This window comes from Hordeum vulgare, chromosome 7H (assembly GCF_904849725.1).
Source record: "Hordeum vulgare subsp. vulgare chromosome 7H, MorexV3_pseudomolecules_assembly, whole genome shotgun sequence".
Classification (NCBI taxonomy): domain Eukaryota; kingdom Viridiplantae; phylum Streptophyta; class Magnoliopsida; order Poales; family Poaceae; genus Hordeum; species Hordeum vulgare.
In genome coordinates, this window is record NC_058524.1 from 12,336,687 (window position 1) to 12,358,941 (window position 22,255).

At 47.3% G+C, this 22,255-nt stretch overlaps 2 protein-coding genes across 2 annotated transcripts; both read right to left on the bottom strand.

Annotated features, from left to right (window-relative positions):
• Nucleotides 1–314: 314 nt before the first annotated feature.
• On the bottom strand, nucleotides 315–2,668 carry LOC123408025 (chaperone protein ClpB1-like). Its single transcript, XM_045101247.1, has 5 exons — nucleotides 1,813–2,668; nucleotides 1,546–1,697; nucleotides 1,125–1,465; nucleotides 766–1,036; nucleotides 315–689 (listed from the first exon to the last, which is right to left on the bottom strand). The coding sequence occupies exons 1-5, from the start codon at nucleotides 2,666–2,668 to the stop codon at nucleotides 315–317; spliced, it is 1,995 nt and encodes a 664-aa protein (XP_044957182.1).
• Nucleotides 2,669–2,871: 203 nt separating this feature from the next.
• Nucleotides 2,872–14,706, bottom strand: LOC123408026 (chaperone protein ClpB-like). The gene is made up of 4 exons (XM_045101248.1): nucleotides 13,851–14,706; nucleotides 13,575–13,726; nucleotides 9,882–10,222; nucleotides 2,872–3,004 (listed from the first exon to the last, which is right to left on the bottom strand). The coding sequence occupies exons 1-4, from the start codon at nucleotides 14,704–14,706 to the stop codon at nucleotides 2,872–2,874; spliced, it is 1,482 nt and encodes a 493-aa protein (XP_044957183.1).
• Between the last annotated feature and the right edge of the window lie 7,549 nt (nucleotides 14,707–22,255).

Consider the following 22,255-nt stretch of genomic DNA (forward strand, 5'->3'; position numbering starts at 1 on the left):
AGTTCCAAACAGGCTCTAAGAATATAGTAAATGCAACTAACTAAATGTGACAGTGTACTAAGTAACCTTGATCAACCTCGATATATTTGTGTGTGTGTACTACACACAGAGCATGGACTGGCAAAACTCACTCATTGCAATAGTATAGCTCAATAACCTTGATCAACATGGACATGTTTGTATATTTGTGTACTACCATCTTGTTACAAAAAGCTAAGTAAAATACCCATCATAAATCACTAGCAATCTATATACATCCACTGTTTTCGTCAGATGCTGCTATGGAGTGGCCACGGCAGAACTCATTGCTGGCATTATGGATCTATGCTCCCTTGCTTCTTCAGTACATGGAACCTCAGCCCCCTGTTAATATCTGCAGCATCGATGGAGACCGTCGAGCCTTCACAAGCTTCTCCATTGATCAGCATGTTTGAAAGAACTGTCATCACATTCTTCTCCACCCATCTCCTGATGGGCCTTGCCCCACTTACCAGGTGGTATGATTCCGACCAAATGACGTCCAGCGCGGCATCAGTTATAAATAGAGAGACACCCTTGTTAGCTACTGTGGCAATGACATCCTTCATCTGGATTTTCACTATTTCCTTCAGTTCGCCATGTGAAAGCGGCTCAAATATCACAACCTCACTCAGTCTGTCAATAAGTTCAGGCTTGAAGCGTTTCCGAACCTGCAAGAACAAGTGCATATGACAATTAGCAGGCATCTATTAAGACCTGTAAAAAGGGCACCCTGATATTACATACCTGCTCCATAAGAAGATCCCATCCAACTTTGACTGCGTTTTCTACGGCCATTCTCGTTGCTAGGTGCTCTGCTCCTAGAGTTGAGGTCATAATGATGATAGTGTTTTTAAAATCTACGACCTCTCCTTTGCCATCAGTCAACGCACCATCATCGAGGAGTTGGATAAAAACCTTGAATAATGAGGGATCTGCCTTATCCACCTGGTTGAGAAGGACAACACTATATGGACACCTCTTGACTTTCTCGGTAAGTTGTCCATCTTCTTCATAACTTTAGAAAGTGAAATGGATTAGTGAGATATGGAAATAGAGTGTGTCAAGAAGGAATAAAACATGTGCAGGAAGTGGGAGAGTCAAACCTTCGAGGTCCCCCAATGAGGCGCGCCACAGACCCACTCTCAGCATATTCCGACATATCAAAGCGGATCAATGCCTTCTCATTGTCAAATATCCTCTCGGCGAGAGCTTTTGCGAGTTCTGTTTTTCCAACACCAAGTGGCCCCAAAAAGAGGAATGAACCTATCGGCCGGTTAGATTGACCAAAACCAACCCTAGAACGTAGCACAGCTTGAGCAACCAAATTGACGGCTTCATCCTGACCGACAACTCGCTCATGCAATTTTTCCGATAGGTGGACCAACTTCTCCTTGTCCTCTTGACCAAGTGTAGTGAGAGGGATTCTGGTGCATCGACTGACAACCTTCAAATAACATTTGAAATATGAAAGGTACATACTATTGATAACAACAGAAACTATTCAGACATAAGATTATAATTTACCTCTGCGATATGATCTGGGCCAACAGTTAACTCCTTCGGTGCAAATATAGAATTAATTATATTTTTCTCCATTTTTTGCTTATCAAAATGCACCTTTGCGGTAGAGCATGCCTCGTCAATCAAATCAATCGCCTTGTCAGGAAACTGACGACCTGAGAACACAACAAAATCAATCAATCGCCTTCAACATACAGTCAATCTGCAAATAATTAACACAATAGTAAACTGAATTTTATTTTTATTTTTCTAAAGACTTAAGTTACGAACCAGTAATATAACGGGCGGCAAGCTTTGTTGCAGCAACGAGAGCATCGTCCTGGATTTTCAAACCATGATGCTCTTGGTACCGCTGTTTCAGCCCTTTTAGGATGGCAATGGTGGCCTGCACGCTTGGCTCCTCAACAACTACCTTCTGAAACCGGCGCTCAAGCGCAGGGTCCGTCTGAATATACTTGTGGTACTCTTCGGAAGTGGTAGCACCCACACAACGGATGCGACCACGAGCTAATGCTGGCTTGAGGATATTGGCGGCGTCCATGGGGCCTCCTTTATCGCCGGCGCCAACAATCATGTGCAACTCATCAATGAACAGGATCACCTTGCCTCCCGCCTCCTCCGCGTGCTTGATGGCGTCTTTCAAGCGCTCCTCGAACATACCGCGCCATCGTGTCCCGGCGACAACCGCTCCCATATCAAGCTCGAGGATGCGCGCTCCGGCAAGCGCGTCGGGGACGTTCCCGACCGCGATGCGCTGTGCAAGGCCCTCAACTGTGGCCGTCTTGCCGACCCCGGCGGCACCAACGAGGGCGGCGCAGTTCTTGGTGCGGCGGCAGAGGATGCAGACGACGCGGTCGATCTCGTCGTCGCGGCCGACGACCGGATCAGCCCTGTCGGCGTCCAAGGCGCTGAGGACGCTGCAGGTGGTGATGGCCCGCTCCGCCTTATCGTTGCTCTGGGCGCGGGTATAGATGTACCGGCTGCCGGGGGACAGATCTGAAGGCATGATGTCGAAGGCGTGTGAGCGCTGGAAGTAGAAGTCGTAGAACGCCGATGCCGCCAGGGTCACGGCACTGCCTGTGACGGCGGAGGCGACAACGAAGGCGAGGCCTGACCACGACGACATTGCTCCAAGGCTCAATTCGATTCGATTCGATCGATCTGCCACGAGGCTGTGGGGCGTGTGTATATATATATTGGGAAAAGCTAAGAGCAAGGTTAATAGCACAGCCGGCTGCTGGCTATAACCCGTTGCCACATCACCTAAAGCCTTCATTCGTACAATAGACTGGCTTTTTGGTTGGCTGTAAGACTGGCGGTAATAAATACTTAAACACCATCATCGAGGAGTTGGATAAAAACCTTGAATAATGAGGGATCTGCCTTATCCACCTGGTTGAGAAGGACAACACTGTATGGACACCTCTTGACTTTCTCGGTAAGTTGTCCATCTTCTTCATAACTTTAGAAAGTCAAATGAATTAGTTGTTGAAGCCGTAGATCGACTAGGCATAGACAGACCCGGAATTACCATGTACTCACCTAATCCCGAGCCCGATGAACTCCCTGCTCCGGCCATTGGTGCCGGTGTAGTCGTCGGTGGCGTGAGGGAGGAGGTGTGGTCGTTGGTGGTGCTTCCCGTAAGCACTGCGCAAAACCCTAGATCGGAAGGGGATTTAGGTGGGGTGTTTGGCGGCGCGGTGAACCTCGTACCGTGCGCCCCGGCCCCCACCACTTTATATCTAGCGCAGGTCACAGGGGCCCACCAACCATAACGGGTTGGGCGCCCCCGATCAGGGCGCATAGATCAAGGGCCCGGTGGGCCGTTGGGCCCACGCGGAGAGATCAACCTAACATTCTCCCCCTTGATCTCAACTTTTACTTTGACTTTATACTTTTATTTATTCCATCACATATAGGCGTGCAGAGCATGTCTCATCGTCACAGCTTGATTGCCGATAGAATCATACAGCCACAACACACCTTTTGTTTTGAAATAAATTCATTTACTTTTGGGCCTCTTATTATCCAGGGATCATAGGCTTTCCATCAAACCCATGCCGGCTAAGTGTTCCTTGAACACACTGGGTGGTAAGCCTTTCGTTAGCGGATCCGCAAGCATATACTTCGTACTTATATGCTCGAGACTTATAGTTTGATCCTGGATTTTATCTTTCACAACATAATACTTTATATCTATTGTCTTGGCAGCATTGCTGGACTTGTTGTTGTGAGCATAGAATACTGCGGGCTGGTTGTCGCAGTATATCTTTAGTGGCTTGTGGATACAATCTACCACTTTCAAGTCGGGTATAAACTTCTTTAGCCATATCACCTGCCCGGTGGCTTCAAAACATGCTATGAACTCTGCTTGCATCGTAGACGATGCAACTATGGTCTGTTTAGAGCTTTTCCATGAAATAGCTCCCCCTGCGAGAGTGAACACGTACCCAGACGTGGATTTTCTATCATCTCTATCTCCCGCAAAATCGGCGTCGGAGTACCCTTTTATCTCTAGGGAATCAGATCGCCTATATGTCAGCATGATTTCCTTTGTGCCTTGCACATAACGCAAAGCTTTCTTTGCCATCTTCCAGTGCTCTTGGCCTGGATTTGCTTGATATCTACCGAGTACTCCGGTGATAAAAGCTAAGTCAGGGCGTGTGCACACTTGTGCGTACTGTAAATTTCCAACAGCCGAAGTATACGGTACTGATTTCATTTCACTGAGCTCATACTAATTCTTGGGACATTGGTATTTCCCAAAACTATCACCCTTGACTATGGGAGCAGGTGTGGCTTTGCTCTTGTGCATATTATACTTTTGGAGAACTTTCTCTAAATATGCTTTCTGTGAGAGTCCTAAGACTCCATTCTTCCTGTCTCGGTGAATTTCAATGCCCAAAACATATGAAGCTTCACCAAGGTCTTTCATGTCGAAATGTGAGGATAAAAACTTCTTTGTCTCTTGTAGTAGACCAATACCATTGCTTGCAAGCAAGATATCATCCACATACAAGATTAGGAAAATATATTTCCCATGTTTAAACTTAGCATAAATGCAATTATCCTCAACATTTTCTTGGAATCCAAATCTTTTAATGGTATCATTGAACTTGATGTACCACTGTCTAGAGGCTTGCCTTAGCCCATAAATGGATTTCTTTAGACGGCAACCTAGATCTTCCTTGCCTTCCATGAGAAAACCCTTGGGTTGTTTCATGTAGACATCTTCTTCTAAATCACCGTTTAGAAACGTCGTTTTTACATCCATTTGATGCAGCTCTAAATCAAAATGAGCAACTAGTGCCATTATGATTCTGAAGGAATCCTTACAGGAGACCGGAGAAAAGGTCTCGTTGTAATCTATCCCTTCTCTTTGTGTAAATCCTTTTGCGACAAGTCGGGCTTTATACTTGTCTACATTCCCATTAGAGTCATACTTTGTTTTGTAGACCCATTTGCAGCCTACTGTCTTTGCTCCTTTGGGAATAATCTCTAAGTCCCAAACATGATTGGAACTCATCGATTTCATCTCATCTTCCATTGCCTCTATCCATTTTGATGAGTGAGGGCTTTTAATGGCCTCCTCATATGTGGTGGGATCACCTTCCATGTGGGCCATTTCTATATTGTATCCTTTATAATCAGTAGAAATAGCAGGTCTTCTTGTTCTATTAGACCTTCTAAGTGCCTCATTGTCGGGCACACTTTCCACTATTTCTTGCTGCACTTCCAATTCATGATCAACAACGGGTTCAGTCAGCTCCTGAAGGACAGGTTCCGGGTCTTCTCCCGCAGTTGTCATGGTTGGAGTTACGTCGGGTAGTGAGAAAAATGGTTCTTGAATCATCGGAATGGGTGCATGCACCCTTTTCTCCTCAAGATCAATTGTCCGAGCTACCCGGCTCCCCCTCATCATCTCGTCCTCTAAGAAAACAGCATGTCTCGTTTCCACAAACTTTGTGTATCTTTCTGGGCAGTAAAAACGAAAACCTTTTGACCTATCAGGGTAGCCAATGAAATGGCAACTCACTGTCTTCGGGTCTAACTTTCCAAGATTTGGATTAAACATTTTGGCCTCCGCAGGGCATCCCCACACTCTTAAGTGTTGTAGGGATGGCACTCTTCCTGTCCAGAGCTCGTGCGGTGTTTTGGGCACCGACTTGCTTGGAACTCTGTTGAGAATGTGAATGGCGGTTTTAAGCGCCTCCATCCACAATCCCAACGGAAGGTCTGAGTAGCTCATCATGCTGCGTACCATATCCATGAGAGTACGGTTACGCCTTTCAGCTACTCCATTTTGCTGAGGCTCGCCCGGCATGGAATACTGGGCAACAATGCCAGTGTCTTGCAAGAATTTTGCAAAAGGTCCAGGGACTTGGCCATATGGAGTGTGTCAACCGTAGTACTCCCCCCCACGGTCAGACCTCACTATCTTAATCTTTTTATCAAGCTGATTTTCAACTTCAGCTTTGAATATCTTGAATTTATCCAATGCTTCATGTCGGTCTTTGATTGGATAAATGTAACCGAAGCGGGAGTAATCGTCTGTGAACGTTATGAACGAATCATAACCGTCCACACTTTTCACCGGAAACGGTCCACAAATATCAGTGTGGACAATTTCCAGCGTGCCTGTGCTTCGGTTTGCTCCTTTCTTTATCTGTTTTACATATTTCCCTTTAATGCAATCCACGCATTGTTCTAAGTCAGAGAACTCCAACTTTGGAAGAATTTCATTTTTGATTAATCTTTCTATTCTCCCCCTCGAAATATGGCCCAATCAACAGTGCCATAGTTTCGAGGAGTCGTGAGTTCTTTTTCTTTTCTTTTGATCGTTGTTCGACGAAGTACTTTGTTCATTCACATTCAACACATAGGGTGCTTTTTCACATAGCGATAATAAATAAAGCTCATCATGAAGAAATGCATCCCCAACATAATCATTAATAGACCAAATGGCGCATTTGCCATGTCCAAAGAAACAGTGATAATTATCTTTGTCTAAACAGGAAACACTTATTAAGTTCCTATTACATGAAGGTACGAAAAGCACATCCCTAAGCAGAAGTTTAAAACCACCGGCTAGCTCCAAGGAGACGTCACCCACAGCTTCAACTTCGGCTTGGACACCGTTCGCAACTTCAATTCTTCTTGAATTTCTTGGCATAGTTATCGTCGAACTGAATCCCTGTAAAGAATTTGCAACATGAACAGTTGCTCCTGAGTCAATCCACCAAGTAGATTTCATAAACTTTGTATACAAGGATTCATTAACAAAAGAAACTATATCTTTACCTCTCTTCGCCATGAAGGTCTTTAGAAAAACAGGACAATCCTTCTTGTAGTGCCCTTTCTCCTTACATACGATGCAAGTCTCCTTGTCCACTGGAATGTGCCTATGCTGAAAATAGGCAGGAGCTTTACCATTGCCATTGCCATGGCTATTGCTATTGCCATAGCCATTTCCCTGTGGCTTGGAGGGAGAAGCCTTGTTGGGCGGAAATCCCTTCTTCTTATCCTTCACATAGTTGATAGATCCACCATGTGAGGCCTTAATCCTCTCCTCCTCCTGAGTGCACATGGCGATGACTTTCTCTATGTCCCAAGTCTCGGGCTGCATGTTGTAATTGACAACAAACGTCTCAGACTCCTTGGGCAAAGATGCCATCACCAGGTGGACAAGGAGAGCTGGTTTTATCTCTAAGTCCGCATCCATAGGTTTGAGCTTAGCCGTCGTGTGGCTCATCCTAAGGATGTGCTCCCTTATGCCATGGCCACCACCATGGTAGCTCTCTGTCACCAGCTGCTTGATCAGCTGGGTGGCATACGTCTTAGAAGAGCTAGTAAACTGACTCTTTATCTTATTCAACATTTCTTTTGCCGTAGGGCAATCAGCAATTGATCCCACGATAGTGGTCTCAATGGTGTTCTTTATGAACGCCAAGCATTTCTTGTTGGCATTCAACCAAAGCCTGTTGCTGATGGAGTGGGACATGACCTCCTTTTCATAATTTCCTTTCCTTTTGTCCCGGCTCTCATCATCCTCATCAGCCTCTCTCTCTGGGTCTGCAGGTGCGGCTGGTTGTGGTTCCTCCAGCACCCAGTCTACCTCTGCAATGCAGAGGGCCATGTCCACCTTCTTCCTCCACTCAGAGTAGTTGTCTCCCCTGAGTGTCGGAATTTCCTTGAGGCAGCTCATCAGATGGAAACCTCCTGAAATCACCAAATAAGCGAAATCAGTACGACAATCATATGCATTAAATAACGTTGGTTAATGTAATCATATAATTGCCTATGCATATTAATCTACATTACCGTTGGGCAAATGATAGAAGTAAATGCATCATTTTGCAATATGCAATATGACCGTGTGATTAATCAACGTCGGTCAGAATAACAACATGATCATATTCCATATTTCTTATAGCAGCTGAAAACGTGAAACAAAATTTCATCTACCTCATAACTTAACAGAAGATAATTCTGACATTTAAAATAAAATTCATGAACTTTATTAATGCTTTTATAAAATTCATGAACTATTCCTTTTCTGAGAAAGCTATTTTATTCTCAAAATACTTTCTACTTTTCTTTACAGAAAAATACATAACAATGCTGTAAAAAATTACAGAAACTTTGAGCATTTTTACTTTCTATTTTTCTAAACATATCTTCATAGAAAAAATGTCTAGATAACCCTTGTATATCTGTCTAAATAGACAGAAACATAATATCCTTTAAAAAAGGAAAATGGCCGAGGCCTTTTCTTTCTGGGCCGGCTTCGGCCTGGGTCGGTTTGGTTGCGGCCCGAAGGCCCGTCTCCCTTGCGCGCCCGCAAGGCACAGCGCCACTTGGCCTGTCGGCCGAAACGACGCACCGGCGCACCTCCTGGTGGCCCAGTCTACCTCTGCGCGGCTCCCGCCGGCCCACTGGGGCGGCGCAGCCCCTCGCGCGGCCTGCTGCCGAGCTAGGTTATCGGCCTCGGCCGTCGGATGAGATCCGACGGTCGGGCGGGTCCATCGGTGCAACAAAAAGGGTTGGAGCCGCACCACCGAAAAAACCCTAGCTCATTCTTCCCTTTCCAGCGCCGCTCTAACCTGTGCTCTCTCTCCCTCACTCGACACAGAGACAGAGGGTGCTCATCTACACGTGGAGCATGTCCGACGGGTGGCCATGGCCCTTCCCTCTTCCCTCGCGCGGTGGCTCTAAGGCCCCGCCGAGTGGCCTCTCGTCGGCCCTCTCGCGAGCCGGCGGCCTCTCTGCTTCTTCCTCTTGCCGGTTCGGCTCTTCTGCGCGGCGGCGACTCGCCCCGCCGGAGAGGGCCCCGGTCGACTCTTTTTTCTCTCTCGCGTGGAGGCTCTTGCCCCGCCGGAGATGCAGCGGCGGCCCCCTCCGCTCCTCTTGCCGGTGCGCGCCCTCTCCCGAGGGAGAGTGCGCCGCCGTCAAGGGGGGCGTTGGGGTGCCATACACCCTGCTATCCCTTTCGTCCTTGAGCAGTTCGATGGCGCCATCTCCGTCCCCTTTGCCGGCTGCGCGAGCACCTCTAGGGTGAATGCGCTGCCGTCAAACGGTTCGGTAGTGGCGCCCTTTTCCTTTTTGCATAGTTCCCCCTTTCTCTTTTGTTGTTGTCTTTTGTCGGTTTTAATCCGATCTTCTTTTGTCTTTCCTTTCGGATCTTGATCCGTACTTAGCCCCCGAGGGGGTAGGTTCTTCTTCCCCGCACCTCGGCTTGCCGATGCGTGTGGGGATCGAGAGGAACAGGCGCGGCCTTGCGGCGGCGCTTCTTTTCCGACGATGCCGTAGCCATCCTCGGTGCTATGCCCATCTAGGGTTCGTAGGGGTGGGGAACAAGCTTTCTTTTCTCTGTACCGAATAGATCTCTGCCTAGTGGCTCATGATACCAATGTTGAAGCCGTAGATCGACTAGGCATAGACAGATCCGGAATTACCATGTACTCACCTAATCCCGAGCCCGATGAACTCCCTGCTCCGGCCATTGGTGCCGGTGTAGTCGTCGGTGGCGTGAGGGAGGAGGTGTGGTCGTTGGTGGTGCTTCCCGTGAGCACTGCGCAAAACCCTAGATCGGAAGGGGATTTAGGTGGGGTGTTTGGCGGCGCGGTGAACCTCGTACCGTGCGCCCCGGCCCCCACCACTTTATATATAACGCAGGTCACAGGGGCCCACCAACCATAACGGGTTGGGCGCCCCCTCATCAGGGCGTATAGATCAAGGGCCCGGTGAGCCGTTGGGAGATCAACCTAACATTAGTGAGATATGAAAATAGAGTGTGTCAAGAAGGAATAAAACATGTGCAGGAAGTGGGAGAGTCAAACCTTCGAGGTCCCCCAATGAGGCGTGCCACATACCCACTCTCAGCATATTCCGACATATCAAAGCGGATCAATGCCTTCTCATTGTCAAATATCCTCTCGGCGAGAGCTTTTGCGAGTTCTGTTTTTCCAACACCAAGCGGCCCCAAAAAGAGGAATGAACCTATCGGTCGGCTAGATTGACCAAAACCAATCCTAGAACGTAGCACAGCTTGAGCAACCAAATTGACGGCTTCATCCTGACCGACAACTCGCTCATGCAATTTTTTCGCTAGGTGGACTAGCTTCTCCTTCTCTTCTTGACCAAGTGTGGTGAGAGGGATACTAGTGCATCGACTGACAACCTTCAAATTGTTGAGTAAATAGGCAATTTTTCGAGTATATTAATCCACGAGATAATAACTAGCATGACATTGACTAGACTAATGATATACTGATCTTGAGCTAACCTAGCACATACTACGCATATAGTGGATACATCTATGCAGACAAGTAGTACTGCTAGGATAAATACGAACATGAGGATAAACGAGTCATACCCTCCAATCGGCCAGTTGGCCGTAGCAGCGGCGGCGGCGGCAGTATCCTCTGCCGCCTTCTTCTCGGCTTCGGCCTTCTCGCGGAGACGGTCAGCTTCGCTTGGTGAAGACATGGCGATGACGAGGGCGACGCGGACGTAGACGAAGCAGACGGACGGAGGCGAGCAGTCGCGTGATCGCTCCCCAAAAACCTAATCGCCCCTCTCCCGTACAGGAACCAGAGAGACGAGGTTTCGGAGGCCTGCTCTCCCGTCGACCGTGTACGCGGTAAACGGGACGGAGTCGCCGGCGGCAGCAGCAGTCAAGGAACGAACGCGTGAGGCAGATGTGATTTGATTCTCGTGACGGCTAGGGTAGGCGATCGTGTGCTTATAAAGGCGGCTGGGTGGAGCACGTCCGAGTCGGTAACAGCCCACGATCCGACGTCTCGGATCGTACCGTGTCCGTTACGTATTCTCCGTTCCTGACTGGCAAAAATAAGCGCGTAGGTATGAGCTCGGCTCGGCTCATTCCCGCAACCCGTCGTGACGAGGCGTGGCGTGGCGAGGCGGGCGGCGGAGGAGGAGTGCGCGAGGGCACCTTCTCTTCTCACTCTCCAATAGCATGTGGAAGAGAGACCCTTATAAAGGGGTCCAACTTCTCCTCCACTAGCGGGGTGGGACTAAACTTCCCACCACCTTGTCATGCCACCACCTACATGAGCCCTTGGAGATTTTTTCTGAAATTCTCTAATGGGCCTAAAGCCCACTACCAATTTCAACAATCCCCAACCAGATCTCAAGGGCACATCGTGTTCCCTCGTTCCAATCACTGTTTTAATATACCAGCATTTCAGTGAATACCTGTTAAGGTTGAGCTTCACCTAGAGCAAGTAGCTACACCCCTTTACAACTGAACAATGGACTATGCCTTGAATTGTCAGTTTGGCGTAAAGGAGCTTCACCACAAGTCTTACTAATACTAGGCTGCCGAAGGTGACCCCTCGGGTGGAGCATATTAGTCACACTCCTGGCCTATTCATGAGTTTACTAGAGATCACCCAAATCTCATAGACTGTGACCAGCAGTCAAGCTCATATAGGTGTGTTCCTCCAAAGATCGCTCTGTAGGACAGCATCTTGCTTACATATAAGCTTTAGAACACATTAAGACAATAGTCATCCTACCATACAGTATCCGAGAGTATTGCATCTCCAACGGAGTGGGTTAGTAAACTTACTCTCCTCAGTTCACCACTGGCTTGTTTTCCCAGGTCCTACTTCACGGGATCTCCGATTATATAGGTTGGGTTACTACCATCGCAAATCATGTGGGTCTCATACCCATCTCCCTCGATGCACTATCTATCACAACACGTGATAGCCCTTTAGTAAAGGGATCTGCCAGATTCTTAGCCGTTTGGATATAATCCAACGCTATCACTCCGGAGTTTCTCAAACGTCTGACAGACTTCAATCTCATTCTTATATGTTTGTTGGACTTCATATTTTCCTTTGAACTCTTCACTTTAACAATAACCGTCTGATTATCGCAGTTCATAAGGATAGCCGGAACCGGCTTCTCAACCACAGGTAAGTCCATCAAAAGATCTCGAAGAAATTCTGCTTCGACACCAGATGTGTCTAATGTTATTAATTCTGCTTCCATTGTCGATCTCGTTAAGATCATTTGCTTGCAAGACTTCCAGGAAACAGCACCACCCCCAAGAGTAAACATATACCCAGTGGTAGCCTTCATCTCATCAGCATCAGAGATCCAATTTGCATCACTATACCCTTCAAGTACCGATGGGAATCCCGTATAGTGAAGCCCGTGGTTGACAGTACCTTTCAAGTAGCGCATAATTCTTTCAACAGCGCGCCAATGAACATCACCCGGGTTTGCAACAAACCGGCTAAGTTTGCTCATAGCAAACGCGATGTCAGGCCTCGTTGCGCTAGCTAGGTACATAAGTGAACCGATAATTTGAGAGAATCTCAATTGATCTATAGCTGTGCCTTTAAACTTTCGAATAAGCACACTAGGATCATATGGTGTTTGACAAATTTTGCAGTCTGAATATCCAAAGCGACTCAAAATCTTATCAACATAGTGGGATTGCAGAAGTGTAATCCCACCCTCATCATCTCTCAACAGCTTGATGTTCAAGATAACATCAGCCACCCCAAGGTCCTTCATCTCAAAGTTTTGAGACAGAAAAGACTTAACCTCCTCAATTACTTTGAGGTTGGTTCCAAATATCAGTATGTCATCAACATACAAGCACAATATAACTCCTTCGCCCCCACCATGGCGATAGTATACACATTTGCCAGCTTCATTAACAACGAAGCCAACAGATGTCAGAGTTGTATTAAACTTCTCATGCCATTGCTTAGGTGCTTGTCTCAGACCATATAAAGATTTCAGCAACTTACACACCTTTCCTTCCTGACCTTCTATCACAAAGCCATCAGGCTGTTGCATATAGATTTCCTCATTTAACTCTCCATTCAGGAAAGCCGTCTTAACGTCCATTTGATGAACGAGAAGACCAGAAATCATCACCAAAGGTCTTTGCAGTCCTTTTAGGAATACGACAACTCCGAGACACCGAACAAATTCCCTAGGACTGCTATAACTCGCATGATATAGACCACGAAAAATATGAAGGTGAACCACAATGAGAAACATACTTGCCCCATTAGCATGGCATATAACGGAGCAACCAGCCCCCTCTCATGATGTGTTCTACGCTGTTTGTCTCTTGCCCAGGTACCTCAAATTTCACTACTCAGGACATACGGTTTTTCCGCTCGGCAACCCCGATGTAGGTATGAGCTAGGCTCGGCTCATTCCCGCAACCCGCATAGCGTTGTGACGTGGCGAGGCGGGCGGCGGAGGAGTGCGCGAGGGCACCTTCTCTTCTCACTCTCCAATAGCATGTGCAAGAGAGACCCTTATAAAGGGGTCCACCTTCTCCTTCACTAGCGGGGTGGGACTAAACTTCCCACCACCTTGTCATTCCACAACCTACATGGGCCCTTGAAGATTTTTTCTGAAATTCTCTAATGGGCCTAAAGCCCACTACCAATTTCAACACAAATAACATTTGAAATATGAAAGATACATACTATTGGTAACAACAGAAACTATTCACACATATGATTATGATTTACCTGTGCGACATGATCTGGGCTAATAGTTAACTCCTTCGGTGCAAATATAGAGCTAATTATATTGTTCTCGACTTTCTGCTTGTCAAAATGCACCTTTGCGGTAGAGCATGCCTCGTCCATCAAATCAATCGCCTTGTCAGGAAACTGGCGACCTGAGAACACACAAAATCAATCAATCGCCTTCAACATACATACACTGATTGACAAGTTGCAATTAAAACAACAGTAAACTGAATTATCATTTTTTAAATTTTCGTGAAGACTTGAGTAACAAACCAGTAATGTAACGGCCGGCGAGCTGTGCTGCAGCAACGAGAGCATCGTCGTGGATTTTCAAGCCATGGTGCTCTTGGTACCGCTGTTTCAGCCCTCTTAGGATGCCAATGGTTGCCTGCACGTTTGGCTCCTCGACAACAACCTTCTGGAACCGGCGCTCAAGCGCAGCGTCCCTCTGGATATACCTGTGATACTCTTCGGAAGTAGTAGCACCCACACAACGGATGCGACCGCGGGCTAATGCTGGCTTGAGGATATTGGCAGCGTCCATGGGGCCTCCTTTATCGCCGGCGCCAACAATCATGTGCAACTCATCAATGAAGAGGATCACCTTGCCTCCCGCCTCCTCGGCGTGCTTGATGGCGTCTTTCAAGCGCTCCTCGAACATGCCGCGCCATTTTGTCCCGGCAACCACCGCTCCCATGTCGAGCTCCAGGATGCGTGCTCCGGCAAGGGCGTCGGGGACGTTCCCGGTGGCGATGCGCTGCGCGAGGCCCTCGACGATGGCCGTCTTGCCGACCCCCGCAGGGCCAACGAGGGCGGCGCAGTTCTTGGTGCGGCGGCAGAGGATGCAGACGACGCGGTCGATCTCGTCGTCGCGGCCGTCGACCGGATCGGCCCTGTAGGCGTCCAAGGCGCTGAGGACGCTGCAGGTGGTGATGGCCCGCTCCGCCTTGTCGTTGCTCTGGGTGCGGGTGTAGATGTACCGGCTGCCGGGAGACAGATCCGAGGGCATGATGTCGAAGGCGTGTGAGCGCTGGAGGTAGAGGTCATAGAACGCCGACGCCGCCAGGGTGACGGCGCTGCCCGTGACGGCCGAGGCCACAACGAAGGCGAGGTCTGACCACGCTGACATTGTTCCAAGGCCCGATTCTATTCGATCGATCTTCCACGAGGCTGTGGGGCGTGTGTGTATATATATTTAGGCACAGGCCTTTCCGTCTCCGTGTAGAAAGAGTAGAGCAGCTCACCGAGTCGCCATCGGCTCGGCGAGGAGAAGGAAATCCGAGTACACCTCTGGTGCGTATTGCGCCGCCATGGAGAGGGATGCGAAGGGGGTGATGCGATGCGGGAGAGGCTCCCCCCGCATGGTCTTCTTTTCTCTACTTCGACAGCTTTTCTTTTCGAGCGAAGCTACAAGTACGTAAAGTTTTTACGGAAATTTACAGAAAAGATTAGATGGGCTAAGATGATTGAAAGAAATAAGGGCGAGGGGGTCCACACCCCTTGAAATCATGGGGCGGTTGAGATCAGCTGACGAAGGAGTCCGTAAACCCTCCGTATTTACTCTGTATGTTTAAAATTCCCCTTTCTTTTCTGATCCCTTTTCTCTACTTCGACAGCTTTTCTTTCAATTTATTTATATTTATATCTTCCCAAAATGATATTAAATAAATAATCAGAAAATTGAAAAATGTTCAGTAATTGTAAATATAATTCTTAATTCAAAAGGTTCTCTTAAACTAAAAAAAGTGTAATTGTTTACCGATTTGAAAATCATGATTCCAAGAAAAATCATGATTTTGAAAAATGTTCATGAATTCAAAAATTGCCCTAGAGTTAACGATGTTTTTTTTTTTGCAAACTAAAACGCTATTTTAATTCAAAAAAGTTCATGGATCCAAAAATGTTCTCTAATTGAAAAATTGTTTAAAAATTGAAAAAAAAATGTTCATCAATTTAAAACAAAACGCAATAGTTAAAATGTACTCCCTTCGTTCCTAAATAAAAGTCTTTATAGAGATTTCACTATGGACTATATAGAGTAAAATGAGTGAATTTGCACTCTAAAATATGCCTATACACATCCATATGTAATTTGTAGTGCAATCTCTGAAGAAGTCTTATATTCAGGAAAGAAGGGGGTATATTTTAAGATTATATTATCTTACCAACCATATATATTAAATATTATATTAGTTGCTAACACCATCAGTGCCAAGGCCCACACACACCACGTCTAAAGGACCCAAAGATGACGGTGCATAACACCAAGGGGTGACTACCAGCAAGTTAGTCCACCAGGTTGGACTGCGGGGACAGCGGGCAGAGTAGTGGCCCAGGGGCCCTCTACCCACGGGTAGCCTGCTCCTTGAAGCTTGGCAAAGAAGGTAGGGACTCTTAAGTCCAACCAGGACTTCATGCCGAGTACCAAGGCCAAGAGTATTGCATCGTTGAAGGGCGAGAGCTCTGCATCGACGAAGGGCAAGAGCTCTGCATCAACAAAGGGCAAGAGCTTCACATCGATGAAGGATGACGATGATGCCATCATGTAGTTGTTAAAGTGTATTTTGTAAGTTCAGGTGTACCGTTTTAATTCAGATGAATTTTCTATTATTTGTTTGTAATGTCTTGTTGTGGGAGCATTATGTTCTATCTAAGTACATGTTGTCATAGTATAAGTGTTATGTCTCATACATAACTAGATAGTCATTTGTTCCATACATAGAATAGACATATGTCTCATGCATAATTAGATAGTCAAGTCCCTATTATTAGAGACATAATTAGATATTCATGTCTTGTAAACATCATCTCTAAGATGGGATGCATAATTTAACATTAAATCATGCATCCCTTCATTGCTCTGGCCATAATCATAACCAACCTCGGCTTTACGTGCACTAACCTGCTTCATGACGGGGAGCACTAAGGCTAGAGGATTACATCCCTTACTCTCGTAAGCTTATAACCAACGCACCCACTCTATTTCCTTCAAATAAAAGAAAATATTTGAACGAGACCCGGCATGAATACCCACGGTGTGGGTTGTAGTATTAAAACCTATATATCCGGCCAGCCAATTCACTCAACTCACCATGTTTGAGGGGCAGTCATTGGCACCTCAATGTACTAAAATTCACTCAGATCTACACCATTCTGATTTGTTCTCACAGTACCACGACCATACACTAGTAGAAAACATGAATTTAGTCGATGTTCCAGAGGGGCTTTAGTCCCGGTTCTCCAACCGGGAGAAAACAATCGGGACTAAAGGCCCAAACCTTTAGTCCCGGTTGGTTTACAAACCGGGCCCAAAGGATCTCCACGTTGCTGTTGCGGGGCGCCCAGGCAGGAGGACCGTTAGTCCCGGTTGGTAACATCAATCGGGACCCAAAGAGAGCCACTCGTCGGCAGCTCGCATGCGCTGGGTTTTTTTTGTTTTTTTAAATTGGGGGGGGGGGGGGGGTTAGGGGTTTTGAAGGGTTTTATTAGGGGGCTCATATTGTGTTAGCTAGCTACTACATATAGAGAGAAGTGATCTCTCTTAATTTCTCCCTGCTTGGTTGACTGTATCTACTACATATAGGGAGAACTCGACGCTGGCTAGTAAGTAAATGAAGGAACCATTAACTACACAACATCGTCATGAACATATATAGATAGAAGTGATCTCTCTTTCTCCGTGCTTGGTCGAACAACTCGACGCTACTACATATAGTACACGATCATGCATATATACAATGTATAATATCTCTTGCAATCCCTAACTAGCTAATATCTATCGTCCACCAAAATCGGTAAGGAAATCTTGATGACATTTCACGTTTGATGGTATAACATGCTCAACAAAGAATCCCGTCAATTCCTCTTGAATTACTCGTATGCGATCATTTGGTAGGAGTTCTTTTCGCTTCCGCTTTATCTAATTTAAAGAAGGGGTCCATATATATATGAATGAAACTCAACACAGTTGATGGTAATAAAATTTGTTCAACTTATCAAAAACATTCAGAATAAAAAAGTATGGAATACAGAATTCATTGTAATTTAAAAAAATAGATTTACTTGTTTCTGAAAAGTTTCAGAAAAAAAACAAAAAATTGTAAGCATTCTATTAAATGTGACTCTTAGGCGATATCTTCAAAAATCACACTTTATTATAAGTAGCAGCCACAGATCCAGTGCCTACAACAACTCGTTCAGGACTCAAAATTCGCGAATTCTAATGCTAGCAGATCCTCGTCCATTTCAGTAATATTTTTGTAGCTGTGCTATCCTTTGTTTAGTGTTAATGGGCTGGCCCAGTCGCGGAACCACTGTGCGTCTGCGCGCTGTTGGATGCAAAGAGCGTCCAATAAAAGCTCCCGTGAAACACAGGACCGTTTCCGGCGGCGGTCGAGTGGAGCTCCCAATAAAAGCTCGAGAGCAACTAGTTAGCGAATACTCCTTCAGGAGCCTTCCAGCGATCGTTCTCGGAAACCGACACTTAGCGCGTTCTCAGCCGTCGTCATGTATCGCGCTCTGAATGTTTCCTTCGTATTTTGCTCTTTTTTTTGCGCGTATTTTTGGCTTTTTAGAGTGTTTTTTTTTGAATTTTTTGGTGTTCCGATTTTTTACCGGTCTTTCGTAACTTTTGGACTTTTTTCCAAAAAAAATCGTGTTTTTTCAAGAAAAAACACGTTTTCTGTTTTTTTTCCCAGAAGCATTTTATACCAGAAAAAACCAAATTATTAGTTAGCCTACTACCCACATTTTTCCAATTTATTACTGAACGTAACATGATTTATTGAAAGTGGTTCGATTCATATTCTAGGAGGTTCTGTAAATATGTTTATATAATAATGAAGTAGAAACCACGAATGGTATTAGTTAAACAATACCGGGGGGCGGGGAGGGGGGGATTGTTAGGATTCGATACCGACAATGGGTTTAAATAGTCGGGCCAGGGATGTACGCGGACCGCCGGAGTGACACCAAGCGACGACGGAGGAGACTGACGTCGCACCGTCGGGTGGCGATTCCTTATGGGACAACCTTAAGTTTGACGTAGTGGATACGCCCGGACGGTCCCGTATCCGTCCCAGATTTAGGCTGGATATATGGGGTGCTAGCTAGCCCGGCCATTAGAGGAACACATGTGGGTCACATTTTCATGAACGGACCATTCACCGGACACTTGAGGCGGGTTTGGGGCCTCCAGCTCTGATAGCAGCCAGCCGAGTGTAATAATCTCATATTAATCAACCGAGTCTGGTTACCCTCTTCGTTCGTCTCTTCCCAGCTATGGCATTGCAATATGTACATACTTGACCTCTATACTGGAGTTTCTCACCTTTATGCAACTTGAAAATTTGAATTTCTCTTCTTTGATTCATCTAGCACTAGGATGTTTAGGCCCTGTTTGTTTCAGAAGTTTCGGGATTTTTTTAGTCCCAACTTAAAAGTCTGTAGTCCCTACTCGTTTGTTTCCAGGGACTAAACAGGGACTAGAGGTCACTAAATGACATGCAAAAAGACCATGTTATACTTAGTAATGTAGTAGTAGTTATTAAATGACATGCTAAAAGTAGGGCCATTGTTGGAAAAAGTGCCAAAAAAGTCCCAAAAAGACCCTTCCATAGAGACTTCTCCAAATAGTCCCAAATACCCCCTTTTAATCCCTATAAGTCCCCCATGTTTGTTTCACATGGGCTTTTTGAGACTTTTTTTAGTCCCTACAACAAAAAGTCACTGAAAACAAATACCCCCTTATGTAACTGATAACAGGAACATTTTTGAAACAAACGCTATTATCAGACACTGATGCAACTGACAATAGGAACTTGTACCAGACTTTGACGAGATCATTCTCATGTATCTAACTCCGGTGCTCCTACTTTGGCAGAAATTAAATTAGATGAACTTCCTTGTTGTCCAGTTGATAGAAAAACAATACTGCAGTGCACTAAAAATCATAAAAAGATTGGGCGAAGATATACATTCTACCCTTACTTTTTTTTTAGAAAAGGAGGGTCACCTCCGGCCTATGCATCAGCACGATGCATACGGCCCCTTTATTGCAATTAAAAAAAAGGTTCACGGTTCAACATAGTCTCCGGTAATACAAAAATTATGAAATAGTAAAACAAAAAGTGCCACAACCGGTAAAATAGAACTAGATGCCTAACCATCTATCCTACTACTGGACTGTCATCCAAACCGGTTGAAGATATCTCGCGCTACCATCTCCCATCGGGTAGACCCAGTAACCAAAGGCTCTCTGGTTTTCGCAGGAGTGAAAAAAATACATTCTACCCTTACAAATGATGGAAATTAATCTATTATGAGAATAGAAGATCGAGAAGGGAAAATATAAAATGGGTCTCATGCCACTTTATATTTTTTTTATGATATTTATTTTGTTTATTATCTTTTTCTGTAGCATTCTTCATATCCAGAAAGTTACAAATGCAATGCTCCGTGGTCATGTTATGCTGAATTATTTCCTATATATGTAAACAAGTTGTTTTATGGCTTCCCTCAACCAATGATCGATATGATAACCTTTTAAATAAAGAAGAGTGTACCTAGTGCAAAATGATTCCACATGATTGGTCTGGGAAAGGGAATTTCTCAAGAGCCCTACCCTTGCACAGTAGTACTCTCCAAGGAGGCTTGTTTGAAATAATTAATTATATTATTGTTCAATTGCATATTTTCACTCCTTACATTACCCTTCCATAGTCCGTCCCATAGTGGGCAGACATCAGTGTCCATTTTTTCTAGCCCCGTCCCTGCAGTGGGATGTCTGATAATGACCGGCCAAATGCCCAAATTTAACGTATTCTCGGTCCGAAGCCAGGAGTTCCCAATCTATTTTTGGAGTGCTGATTTTTCTGTTTTTGCCATGTTAGACTGTATAGTTATCTGTACCTATACGTGTATATTGTAACGTATCCTTGGTACACCATTTATAAATATATGTGATAGGTCATCCTTAGAGGGTTGAGCCAGTTCCCCCAAACTCTTCGTCTTACATGGCATCAGACTAGGTTAGGGTTTACGGCGCCACCGCCTCTCTCCTGGCCGCCGCCGCCGTCGCCCCGCCTCGGGCCGCCACCGCTGCCGCGATCTCCTGTTCGCCGCCACCGTTGCACCATCCCGGGCAGCCGCGGCTACCGCGCCCCTCCGGCCGCTTCGATGACGACCACCTCCACCGCTTCCGCCTCTGCCGGCTTACTTCCGGCCTCCCTCGCTGCGCTCCTCTCTCGCCCTACTGACGCCGCTGCTGTCGCTGCTCCGATCAGCACCCGCAGCGTCGGCTCCATCTTCTCGGCGGCTTCAGGCGGCTTCATTTTCGCCACCGCCACCGGCTGCCGCACCTCTGGTGCCTGTGCTGCCATTGGTTCCCTCCTCGGGGACCCCCTCGGCGCCCGCTTCGGTCGCCGCCCTCTCGGCGCCGCCTCCACGACGCCCGCCACGACGCCCGCCATGGCGCCTCCTTCGACGCCAACACCGCCCACCTGCCGCCGCCGATCGGTGCTTACGAGGCTCCGGCGGCTGTGACAGCGGCTGCTGCGGCGTATACGCCGCCTGCTGTCTTCACGCCGGGGAGTCTACCTGCGTCGTTCCAGTTCGGCCACCTCATCACCACCAAGCTATCTTCGGATAACTATGTGTTCTGGCGTGCGCAGGTTCTTCCACTCCTTGGGAGTCATTACCTCCTCGGCTACGTCGACGGCTCCTATCCGTGCCCTCCTGCGGTCGTGGACAGCGTCAATGGACCCGTCTACAACCCGGCGCATCGCGTCTGGACAGGGCAGGATCAGGCGAACCTCTCGGCTATCCAGGGGTCGCTTACCCCGGAGGTTGCCGGGATGCTCGTCTTCGCCAAGACCTCTCACGAGGCATGGACTATCCTGGAGCGCTCCTTTGCGTCGCAGTCGCAGGCGCGTTCCAGTGCTCTCCGTCGCCAACTTGGCGAGTGCCAGAAGCTCGATGGCACGGCCACTGCCTTCTATCACAAGGTCAAGTCCATCGCCGACACTCTGGCCTCCATTGGCCAGCCTCTCACCGACACCGAGTTCAACTCCTACACCGTCAACGGTCTTGACGAGGAGTATGATGGACTTGTGGAGATCATCAACGAGCGTGGCAACACGTCTCCGATGCCGGCGCACGAGCTCTACTCGCGCCTTCTTCTCACCAAGCAGCGCGTGGAAGCGCGCCGCACTCGGGGCCGAGGTCTTCCCTCGGCAAACGCTGCCTACAAGGCGGGTCGTGGCGGTCCTGGCCCCGGTGCCCACTCGGCCCCCTCGGGCAAGGGTCCCACCGCGCCGCTGCTCTCGGCCCCCCCTCCTGCATCGTCCCCTGGGGGGGGGGGGGGTCGTCCTACCCGGGAGTGCCAGCTCTGTGGACGTGCGGGTCACTATGCCTCTAAGTGTCACCGCCGCTTCCAGAAGAGTTTCCTTGGCCTCTACAACGACGGCAAGGACTCGCGCAACAATGAGCGTCACGCGCAGTTGGCTGATAAGCCAGCACCTCGGGAGCAGCAGGGACACACGTAGTCCTATCCCGTCGACCCTCACTGGTACATGGACATTGGGGCTACGGATCACCTCACCAGCGAGCTCGGCAAGCTCCACTCTCGTGAGGCCTACCACGGCACCGACAAGGTTCACACCACCAATGGAGTAGGTATG

Bases quoted from the DNA above. Each gene is read 5' to 3' on its own strand.
- LOC123408025 (XM_045101247.1), bottom strand. From the start codon at position 2,668: ATGTCGTCGTGGTCAGGCCTCGCCTTCGTTGTCGCCTCCGCCGTCACA. The intron at 1,698-1,812 runs GTTCGTAACTTA...TTGTGTTCTCAG, and splicing joins TGCCGCCCGTTATATTACTG to GTCGTCAGTTTCCTGACAAG. The intron at 1,037-1,124 runs GTTTGACTCTCC...CACTTTCTAAAG, and splicing joins CTCATTGGGGGACCTCGAAG to TTATGAAGAAGATGGACAAC.
- LOC123408026 (XM_045101248.1), bottom strand. From the start codon at position 14,706: ATGTCAGCGTGGTCAGACCTCGCCTTCGTTGTGGCCTCGGCCGTCACG. The intron at 13,727-13,850 runs GTTTGTTACTCA...GTGTGTTCTCAG, and splicing joins CGCCGGCCGTTACATTACTG to GTCGCCAGTTTCCTGACAAG. The intron at 3,005-9,881 runs GTTTGACTCTCC...GACTTTCTAAAG, and splicing joins CTCATTGGGGGACCTCGAAG to TTATGAAGAAGATGGACAAC.